The sequence below is a fragment of the Euwallacea fornicatus genome, unplaced genomic scaffold (assembly GCF_040115645.1).
Source record: "Euwallacea fornicatus isolate EFF26 unplaced genomic scaffold, ASM4011564v1 scaffold_146, whole genome shotgun sequence".
NCBI classification, from domain to species: Eukaryota; Metazoa; Arthropoda; class Insecta; order Coleoptera; family Curculionidae; genus Euwallacea; species Euwallacea fornicatus.
In genome coordinates this window covers 38,478-50,378 of record NW_027096114.1, presented here as the reverse complement: position 1 = coordinate 50,378, position 11,901 = coordinate 38,478, and the positions used below count along the sequence as shown (strand labels likewise).

General features: G+C 37.7%; 1 protein-coding gene across 1 annotated transcript; it reads left to right on the top strand.

Moving 5' to 3' along the window:
• The first annotated feature begins 399 nt into the window (after nucleotides 1–399).
• Nucleotides 400–11,268, top strand: LOC136350183 (uncharacterized). Its single transcript, XM_066301693.1, has 2 exons — nucleotides 400–1,284; nucleotides 11,221–11,268. The coding sequence occupies exons 1-2, from the start codon at nucleotides 400–402 to the stop codon at nucleotides 11,266–11,268; spliced, it is 933 nt and encodes a 310-aa protein (XP_066157790.1).
• Nucleotides 11,269–11,901: the final 633 nt, after the last annotated feature.

The following is an 11,901-nucleotide window of genomic DNA, read 5'->3' as shown; positions in this document are numbered from 1 at the left end:
CCGGGATTATTACCTTTAAAATTAGGAAATGCCCAAAATGCAGTTGATTCTTGGACATTTATGCAAGTTTTTGACATAACCAATTTAACAACAAAATTCAAAGATTTACAGATCCAATCTCAACGTATAAAACATGCATTCGATAAGAACGACACTATCAGTGAAAGCTACAGGATGGCATTTTTTAACTCTTACGGTTTATTAACGTTTTTAGAAAACAAAATTTTAAATGAAATTTTTCAAATCAACCCCCTCCAAAATCTCACTCATCTCCGCTCGAAACGTGGATTAATCAATGGATTAGGTTCGTTTATAAAAACCATTACCGGTAATCTAGATGAGAATGATGCTGTAAAATACAATAAAGCTATTGACACGATTTTTAGTAATCAACAAAGTATGAAAACCCTAGTTAAAGAACAAATAACTTTGGTCACTAAATCTGTAAACGAGTTTCAAAGCAATATAAAAAATTTATCTAACAATCAACGAAAAATAGAAAAACAAGTAAACGAAATAGAAGAATACATTCATACTTCGGAAACCGATTCACTAAGTACGTACTGGTTCTTTTACGTGGAACTGGCCATATCTCAAATCATTGCCGAACTAGAAATTATGTATGATATTCTCGAAAAACTTCAAATTGCAATAACGTTTTCAAAATTAAATACGTTTCATAACTCGATTATCGATCCTAAAGAGTTATTGGACGAAATTAAAGGCATTTCAATATATTTGACAGAAAACAAAATACCTTTTGATCCAAAACCAGAAAATATATTGCATTTCGAAGAAATGATTAACATCAAAAGTTACAGCAACAACAATCAAATCGTATTCATTCTTGAGATTCCAATTGTTGAAAAGGCTATGTATAACTATTTCCATTTGTATTCAGTGCCTATGTTAAAAGATAACAACAACTTTCTTGTCATAATTCCACAATCAAAATTCTTAATAATAAACGAACAAAACCATATATCTTTTGATAACAAATGCAAAGAAATCATTCCTGGAGAGTTCATCTGCCAAGAATCCAACACCCTACAGTCAAATGAAAAGGCGCCCTGCGAAGTACAACTTTTGAAGAACAGCGGCAACCTATCGAACTGCCAACCCGTACCAGCAACATTAAGTTTAGTGAAAATTCAGAAAATAGGGAATAATAAATGGATCGTTATCACACCCAGACCAACTTTAGCTATACAACAATGCGGTAATGAACGAACTAATGTATTTCCTTATGGAAGCTACTTATTAGAACTGAACCCTAATTGTTTTGTAAAAATTGAAAATTATGTATTAAAGGATTTTGAAAACCCGAATATACATGTAAGCCATATTGTATTACCCAAATTTCATTTTGACCAGATAACACATAAGGAAATTGTTAATTTTCAAAAATTTAGCTTAGATAAAGTAAACCTAAATGCCCTAAGCGAAATAAAAAGTATTTTAGAAATAGAACAACGAGATTTGGAAACGATGAACATGGAACCACTGTTAAATTATTCCAATATTAATATTTGGACCATATTTATATATTTAATTTTCCTGGCTGTCATAATTGTACTAATATTCAAATATTTTAAAGGATGTATTGTTAAATGTTTTAAGCAAAAAACCAGCCCAAGACGGACGATTACCAGGACCCAGCCAAATTCGGGACGTGAACCCCCGAATCCAACTCTAAGGATGGAGGAGTTACATGTACATCCTCTATGATAACGAGTGATGGGAACCTGTAATAGGGATCCTTTCCCATGAAACAGCAAACCAAGTATTTCCTTTAAATGTGCAGAGACAGCAACCTATCTATATAAATTGTTACAATAGCTAGATAGGAGGGCTTCTTATGTTAAAAACGTAGAATAGAGTAGTCTTGTGCATTGTGCTTCGCGTTTTTTTAAAAATCTCCCTTTCCTGGACGAAAACCTAACTAGCATAATAAGGCCTTAAACGGCAAATCGTCAATTTGGCTCTAATAGAAGCGGCACTTTTTGACCAAATCGTACAATTTGGCGATATCTCGCAAACGCTACAACCAATTTTGTTCAAATCGTCTCCTTTTGGCAAAATAAGCATAATAAGGCCTTAAACGGCAAATCGTCAATTTGGTTCTAATAGAAGCGGCACTTTTTGACCAAATCGTACAATTTGGCGATATCTCGCAAACACTACAACCAATTTTGTTCAAATCGTCTCCTTTTGGCAAAATAAGCATAATAAGGCCTTAAACGGCAAATCGTCAATTTGGCTCTAATAGAAGCGGCACTTTTTGGCCAAATCTTATGATTTGGCGATATCTCGCAAACGCTACAACCAATTTTGTTCAAATCGTCTCCTTTTGGCAAAATAAGCATAATAAGGCCTTAAACGGCAAATCGTCAATTTGGCTCTAATAGAAGCGGCACTTTTTGGCCAAATCTTATGATTTGGCGATATCTCGCAAACGCTACAACCAATTTTGTTCAAATCGTCTCCTTTTGGCAAAATAAGCATAATAAGGCCTTAAACGGCAAATCGTCAATTTGGCTCTAATAGAAGCGGCACTTTTTGACCAAATCGTGTAAAACGTACGATTTCGTGCTATTTCCGTCATTCTTAACAATACTGAGCTTAAAAATAGTCAAATCCGTGAAATCGGCGAGTTTCGTCGGAAATTGCCCGAAAACAACGATTTGGCGTTATTTCGCCAACGCTTCAACCAATTTTGTTCAAATCGTCTCCTTTTGGCAAAATAAGCATAATAAGGCCTTAAACGGCAAATCGTCAATTTGGCTCTAATAGAAGCGGCACTTTTTGGCCAAATCGTACAATTTGGCGATATCTCGCAAACGCTACAACCAATTTTGTTCAAATCGTCTCCTTTTGGCAAAATAAGCATAATAAGGCCTTAAACGGCAAATCGTCAATTTGGCTCTAATAGAAGCGGCACTTTTTGGCCAAATCTTATGATTTGGCGATATCTCGCAAACGCTACAAGCAATTTTGTTCAAATCGTCTCCTTTTGGCAAAATAAGCATAATAAGGCCTTAAACGGCAAATCGTCAATTTGGCTCTACTAGAAGCGGCACTTTTTGGCCAAATTGTACAATTTGGCGATATCTCGCAAACGCTACAATCAATTTTGTTCAAATCGTCTCCTTTTGGCAAAATAAGCATAATAAGGCCTTAAACGGCAAATCGTCAATTTGGCTCTAATAGAAGCGGCACTTTTTGGCCAAATCTTATGATTTGGCGATATCTCGCAAACGCTACAATCAATTTTGTTCAAATCGTCTCCTTTTGGCAAAATAAGCATAATAAGGCCTTAAACGGCAAATCGTCAATTTGGCTCTATTAGAAGCGGCACTTTTTGGCCAAATCGTACAATTTGGCGATATCTCGCAAACGCTACAACCAATTTTGTTCAAATCGTCTCCTTTTGGCAAAATAAGCATAATAAGGCCTTAAACGGCAAATCGTCAATTTGGCTCTAATAGAAGCGGCACTTTTTGGCCAAATCTTATGATTTGGCGTTATCTCGCAAACGCTACAACCAATTTTGTTCAAATCCTCTCCTTTGGGCAAAATAAGCATAATAAGGCCTTAAACGGCAAATCGTCAATTTGGCTCTAATAGAAGCGGCACTTTTTGGCCAAATCGTACAATTTGGCGATATCTCGCAAACGCTACAACCAATTTTGTTCAAATCGTCTCCTTTTGGCAAAATAAGCATAATAAGGCCTTAAACGGCAAATCGTCAATTTGGCTCTAATAGAAGCGGCACTTTTTGGCCAAATCTTATGATTTGGCGATATCTCGAGTTAACTTCGCGACCTCGCGGTGAGCGTTTTAAAAAAACATTTATTTACTAAAAACCGATTTATTGAGAAAATACTATTACTCAATAAATTACTTGAGGAAACGAATATTAACAATATTTATAAATACCGTTAAATACCGTGAAAACAATCAACACATCAAAACTATCAGAACACTTTAAAACACTTCTAAACAATTCTAAGGCTTCAAAAACTTCTCAAAAGCTTCTCAAAAACTTCTCAAAAACTTCTACTGCTCGAACTTATGTGTAACGTCTAAAGAATGAGAGAGTATGTACGTATATCAATGCCGCTTAAGGCTAAAGTCCCTATTTATACTGAAGAAACGTTGGCTCAGCACTAACGTGTCTGGGTTATGATATAACTCTCGCAAACGCTACAACCAATTTTGTTCAAATCGTCTCCTTTGGGCAAAATAAGCATAATAAGGCCTTAAACGGCAAATCGTCAATTTGGCTCTAATAGAAGCGGCACTTTTTGACCAAATCGTGTAAATCGTACAATTTCGTGCTATTTCCGTCATTCTTAACAATACTGAGCTTAAAAATAGTCAAATTCGTGAAATCGGCGAGTTTCGTCGGAAATTGCCCGAAAACCACGATTTGGCGTTATTTCGCCAACGCTTCAACCAATTTTGTTCAAATCGTCTCCTTTTGGCAAAATAAGCATAATAAGGCCTTAAACGGCAAATCGTCAATTTGGCTCTAATAGAAGCGGCACTTTTTGACCAAATCGTGTAAATCGTACAATTTCGTGCTATTTCCGTCATTCTTAACAATACTGAGCTTAAAAATAGTCAAATTCGTGAAATCGGCGAGTTTCGTCGGAAATTGCCCGAAAACCACGATTTGGCGTTATTTCGCCAACGCTTCAACCAATTTTGTTCAAATCGTCTCCTTTTGGCAAAATAAGCATAATAAGGCCTTAAACGGCAAATCGTCAATTTGGCTCTAATAGAAGCGGCACTTTTTGGCCAAATCTTAAGATTTGGCGATATCTCGCAAACGCTACAACCAATTTTGTTCAAATCGTCTCCTTTTGGCAAAATAAGCATAATAAGGCCTTAAACGGCAAATCGTCAATTTGGCTCTACTAGAAGCGGCACTTTTTGGCCAAATCGTACAATTTGGCGATATCTCGCAAACGCTACAACCAATTTTGTTCAAATCGTCTCCTTTTGGCAAAATAAGCATAATAAGGCCTTAAACGGCAAATCGTCAATTTGGCTCTAATAGAAGCGGCACTTTTTGGCCAAATCTTATGATTTGGCGATATCTCGCAAACGCTACAATCAATTTTGTTCAAATCGTCTCCTTTTGGCAAAATAAGCATAATAAGGCCTTAAACGGCAAATCGTCAATTTGGCTCTAATAGAAGCGGCACTTTTTGGCCAAATTGTACAATTTGGCGATATCTCGCAAACGCTACAACCAATTTTGTTCAAATCGTCTCCTTTTGGCAAAATAAGCATAATAAGGCCTTAAACGGAAAATCGTCAATTTGGCTCTAATAGAAGCGGCACTTTTTGGCCAAATCTTATGATTTGGCGTTATCTCGCAAACGCTACAACCAATTTTGTTCAAATCGTCTCCTTTTGGCAAAACAAGCATAATAAGGCCTTAAACGGCAAATCGTCAATTTGGCTCTAATAGAAGCGGCACTTTTTGGCCAAATCTTATGATTTGGCGATATCTCGCAAACGCTACAACCAATTTTGTTCAAATCGTCTCCTTTTGGCAAAATAAGCATAATAAGGCCTTAAACGGCAAATCGTCAATTTGGCTCTAATAGAAGCGGCACTTTTTGACCAAATCGTGTAAATCGTACGATTTCGTGCTATTTCCGTCATTCTTAACAATACTGAGCTTAAAAATAGTCAAATCCGTGAAATCGGCGAGTTTCGTCGGAAATTGCCCGAAAACCACGATTTGGCGTTATTTCGCCAACGCTTCAACCAATTTTGTTCAAATCGTCTCCTTTTGGCAAAATAAGCATAATAAGGCCTTAAACGGCAAATCGTCAATTTGGCTCTAATAGAAGCGGCACTTTTTGGCCAAATCTTATGATTTGGCGATATCTCGCAAACGCTACAACCAATTTTGTTCAAATCGTCTCCTTTTGGCAAAATAAGCATAATAAGGCCTTAAACGGCAAATCGTCAATTTGGCTCTAATAGAAGCGGCACTTTTTGGCCAAATCTTATGATTTGGCGATATCTCGCAAACGCTACAAGCAATTTTGTTCAAATCGTCTCCTTTTGGCAAAATAAGCATAATAAGGCCTTAAACGGCAAATCGTCAATTTGGCTCTAATAGAAGCGGCACTTTTTGGCCAAATCTTATGATTTGGCGATATCTCGCAAACGCTACAAGCAATTTTGTTCAAATCGTCTCCTTTTGGCAAAATAAGCATAATAAGGCCTTAAACGGCAAATCGTCAATTTGGCTCTAATAGAAGCGGCACTTTTTGGCCAAATCTTATGATTTGGCGATATCTCGCAAACGCTACAACCAATTTTGTTCAAATCGTCTCCTTTTGGCAAAATAAGCATAATAAGGCCTTAAACGGCAAATCGTCAATTTGGCTCTAATAGAAGCGGCACTTTTTGGCCAAATCTTATGATTTGGCGATATCTCGCAAACGCTACAAGCAATTTTGTTCAAATCGTCTCCTTTTGGCAAAATAAGCATAATAAGGCCTTAAACGGCAAATCGTCAATTTGGCTCTAATAGAAGCGGTACTTTTTGGCCAAATCTTACGATTTGGCGATATCTCGCAAACGCTACAACCAATTTTGTTCAAATCGTCTCCTTTTGGCAAAATAAGCATAATAAGGCCTTAAACGGCAAATCGTCAATTTGGCTCTACTAGAAGCGGCACTTTTTGGCCAAATCGTACAATTTGGCGATATCTCGCAAACGCTGCAACCAATTTTGTTCAAATCGTCTCCTTTTGGCAAAATAAGCATAATAAGGCCTTAAACGGCAAATCGTCAATTTGGCTCTAATAGAAGCGGCACTTTTTGGCCAAATTGTACAATTTGGCGATATCTCGCAAACGCTACAACCAATTTTGTTCAAATCGTCTCCTTTTGGCAAAATAAGCATAATAAGGCCTTAAACGGCAAATCGTCAATTTGGCTCTAATAGAAGCGGCACTTTTTGGCCAAATTGTACAATTTGGCGATATCTCGCAAACGCTACAACCAATTTTGTTCAAATCGTCTCCTTTTGGCAAAATAAGCATAATAAGGCCTTAAACGGCAAATCGTCAATTTGGCTCTAATAGAAGCGGCACTTTTTGGCCAAATCTTATGATTTGGCGATATCTCGCAAACGCTACAAGCAATTTTGTTCAAATCGTCTCCTTTTGGCAAAATAAGCATAATAAGGCCTTAAACGGCAAATCGTCAATTTGGCTCTAATAGAAGCGGCACTTTTTGGCCAAATTGTACAATTTGGCGTTATTTCGCCAACGCTTCAACCAATTTTGTTCAAATCGTCTCCTTTTGGCAAAATAAGCATAATAAGGCCTTAAACGGCAAATCGTCAATTTGGCTCTAATAGAAGCGGCACTTTTTGGCCAAATCTTATGATTTGGCGATATCTCGCAAACGCTACAAGCAATTTTGTTCAAATCGTCTCCTTTTGGCAAAATAAGCATAATAAGGCCTTAAACGGCAAATCGTCAATTTGGCTCTAATAGAAGCGGCACTTTTTGGCCAAATCGTACAATTTGGCGATATCTCGCAAACGCTACAACCAATTTTGTTCAAATCGTCTCCTTTTGGCAAAATAAGCATAATAAGGCCTTAAACGGCAAATCGTCAATTTGGCTCTACTAGAAGCGGCACTTTTTGGCCAAATCGTACAATTTGGCGATATCTCGCAAACGCTACAAGCAATTTTGTTCAAATCGTCTCCTTTTGGCAAAATAAGCATAATAAGGCCTTAAACGGCAAATCGTCAATTTGGCTCTAATAGAAGCGGCACTTTTTGGCCAAATCTTATGATTTGGCGATATCTCGCAAACGCTACAAGCAATTTTGTTCAAATCGTCTCCTTTTGGCAAAATAAGCATAATAAGGCCTTAAACGGCAAATCGTCAATTTGGCTCTAATAGAAGCGGCACTTTTTGGCCAAATCGTACAATTTGGCGATATCTCGCAAACGCTACAACCAATTTTGTTCAAATCGTCTCCTTTTGGCAAAATAAGCATAATAAGGCCTTAAACGGCAAATCGTCAATTTGGCTCTAATAGTAGCGGCACTTTTTGGCCAAATCTTATGATTTGGCGATATCTCGCAAACGCTATAACCAATTTTGTTCAAATCGTCTCCTTTTGGCAAAATAAGCATAATAAGGCCTTAAACGGCAAATCGTCAATTTGGCTCTAATAGAAGCGGCACTTTTTGGCCAAATCGTACAATTTGGCGATATCTCGCAAACGCTACAACCAATTTTGTTCAAATCGTCTCCTTTTGGCAAAATAAGCATAATAAGGCCTTAAACGGCAAATCGTCAATTTGGCTCTAATAGAAGCGGCACTTTTTGGCCAAATCTTATGATTTGGCGATATCTCGCAAACGCTACAAGCAATTTTGTTCAAATCGTCTCCTTTTGGCAAAATAAGCATAATAAGGCCTTAAACGGCAAATCGTCAATTTGGCTCTAATAGAAACGGCACTTTTTGGCCAAATCTTATGATTTGGCGATATCTCGCAAACGCTACAACCAATTTTGTTCAAATCGTCTCCTTTTGGCAAAATAAGCATAATAAGGCCTTAAACGGCAAATCGTCAATTTGGCTCTAATAGAAGCGGCACTTTTTGACCAAATCGTGTAAATCGTACGATTTCGTGCTATTTCCGTCATTCTTAACAATACTGAGCTTAAAAATAGTCAAATCCGTGAAATCGGCGAGTTTCGTCGGAAATTGCCCGAAAACCACGATTTGGCGTTATTTCGCCAACGCTTCAACCAATTTTGTTCAAATCGTCTCCTTTTGGCAAAATAAGCATAATAAGGCCTTAAACGGCAAATCGTCAATTTGGCTCTAATAGAAGCGGCACTTTTTGGCCAAATCGTACAATTTGGCGATATCTCGCAAACGCTACAACCAATTTTGTTCAAATCGTCTCCTTTTGGCAAAATAAGCATAATAAGGCCTTAAACGGCAAATCGTCAATTTGGCTCTAATAGAAGCGGCACTTTTTGGCCAAATCTTATGATTTGGCGATATCTCGCAAACGCTACAAGCAATTTTGTTCAAATCGTCTCCTTTTGGCAAAATAAGCATAATAAGGCCTTAAACGGCAAATCGTCAATTTGGCTCTAATAGAAACGGCACTTTTTGGCCAAATCTTATGATTTGGCGATATCTCGCAAACGCTACAAGCAATTTTGTTCAAATCGTCTCCTTTTGGCAAAATAAGCATAATAAGGCCTTAAACATCAAATCGTCAATTTGGCTCTAATAGAAGCGGCACTTTTTGGCCAAATCTTATGATTTGGCGATATCTCGCAAACGCTACAACCAATTTTGTTCAAATCGTCTCCTTTGGGCAAAAGAAGCATAATAAGGCCTTAAACGGCAAATCGTCAATTTGGCTCTAATAGAAGCGGCACTTTTTGGCCAAATCTTATGATTTGGCGATATCTCGCAAACGCTACAACCAATTTTGTTCAAATCGTCTCCTTTTGGCAAAATAAGCATAATAAGGCCTTAAACGGCAAATCGTCAATTTGGCTCTAATAGAAGCGGCACTTTTTGGGCAAATCCTATGATTTGGCGATATCTCGCAAACGCTATAACCAATTTTGTTCAAATCGTCTCCTTTTGGCAAAATAAGCATAATAAGGCCTTAAACGGCAAATCGTCAATTTGGCTCTAATAGAAGCGGCACTTTTTGGGCAAATCCTATGATTTGGCGATATCTCGCAAACGCTATAACCAATTTTGTTCAAATCGTCTCCTTTTGGCAAAATAAGCATAATAAGGCCTTAAACGGCAAATCGTCAATTTGGCTCTAATAGAAGCGGCACTTTTTGGCCAAATCTTATGATTTGGCGATATCTCGCAAACGCTACAACCAATTTTGTTCAAATCGTCTCCTTTTGGCAAAATAAGCATAATAAGGCCTTAAACGGCAAATCGTCAATTTGGCTCTAATAGAAGCGGCACTTTTTGGCCAAATCGTACAATTTGGCGATATCTCGCAAACGCTACAAGCAATTTTGTTCAAATCGTCTCCTTTTGGCAAAATAAGCATAATAAGGCCTTAAACGGCAAATCGTCAATTTGGCTCTAATAGAAGCGGCACTTTTTGGCCAAATCTTATGATTTGGCGATATCTCGCAAACGCTACAAGCAATTTTGTTCAAATCGTCTCCTTTTGGCAAAATAAGCATAATAAGGCCTTAAACGGCAAATCGTCAATTTGGCTCTAATAGAAACGGCACTTTTTGGCCAAATCTTATGATTTGGCGATATCTCGCAAACGCTACAAGCAATTTTGTTCAAATCGTCTCCTTTTGGCAAAATAAGCATAATAAGGCCTTAAACATCAAATCGTCAATTTGGCTCTAATAGAAGCGGCACTTTTTGGCCAAATCTTATGATTTGGCGATATCTCGCAAACGCTACAAGCAATTTTGTTCAAATCGTCTCCTTTTGGCAAAATAAGCAAAATAAGGCCTTAAACGGCAAATCGTCAATTTGGCTCTAATAGAAGCGGCACTTTTTGGCCAAATCTTATGATTTGGCGATATCTCGCAAACGCTACAACCAATTTTGTTCAAATCGTCTCCTTTTGGCAAAATAAGCATAATAAGGCCTTAAACGGCAAATCGTCAATTTGGCTCTAATAGAAGCGGCACTTTTTGGCCAAATCGTACAAATTGGCGATATCTCGCAAACGCTACAAGCAATTTTGTTCAAATCGTCTCCTTTTGGCAAAATAAGCATAATAAGGCCTTAAACATCAAATCGTCAATTTGGCTCTAATAGAAGCGGCACTTTTTGGCCAAATCTTATGATTTGGCGATATCTCGCAAACGCTACAAGCAATTTTGTTCAAATCGTCTCCTTTTGGCAAAATAAGCATAATAAGGCCTTAAACGGCAAATCGTCAATTTGGCTCTAATAGAAGCGGCACTTTTTGGCCAAATCGTACAATTTGGCGATATCTCGCAAACGCTACAACCAATTTTGTTCAAATCGTCTCCTTTTGGCAAAATAAGCATAATAAGGCCTTAAACGGCAAATCGTCAATTTGGCTCTACTAGAAGCGGCACTTTTTGGCCAAATCGTACAATTTGGCGAGTTACCATGCGGGATTCCACGACACAGGGAATAAATGCTGACTCTGAATTATTTTATTATAAATAGAATAGCGAGGCTGTATGCGGCGTTATTGTGGTCGAAGCCAGTACCTAGTAGTTACTTTAAGATATTTTTTGTAAGATTTGTGAAATAAATTGTTTTTAAAAACGTCTCCCGTGGTTGTGAAAATATAATTGGCGCAGTCGTAACGGATAAGTTTTCGGGCTTGTTTTCGAATCAATCGACAACGAACTAACCGCGAACTTCCGAACCAAGGAGAAAGAAAAAAAAGAAGAAAGAAAAAGAAGTTGGAGCAGCCCTGCAGACACCAGTACTTCTTGAGAGCCAGACAAGCATCGCTGACCCAAGAGTCTACCTGACAGTAATGTTCCTGAGAAGCACCGCTGTATTATTGTAAGTGCAATTGATAAGTTGATGTCTAGCGTGGATCAATTATTGGATCAATTAGAAACCCTTAATATTAAGGAACCTTTAACTGACTTCGACCCCGATATTCCTAAAAACCCCAAATCACACTCTCCTAATAATACTTTTCTTGTTAAAATGGCCGAATTCAAGGCAGAATATATAAAATGCATTCCAGAATTCGATGGTAATCCGAATGATTTAGGGAGGTATTTGGCAGTTTGTGATTCGGTTATTGACTCATTTTATCTGCCCCAACAACCTAACCACTTCCAAAACGTGTACTTGTTGAATTGTATTATCGGGAAGCTGACCGGAAAT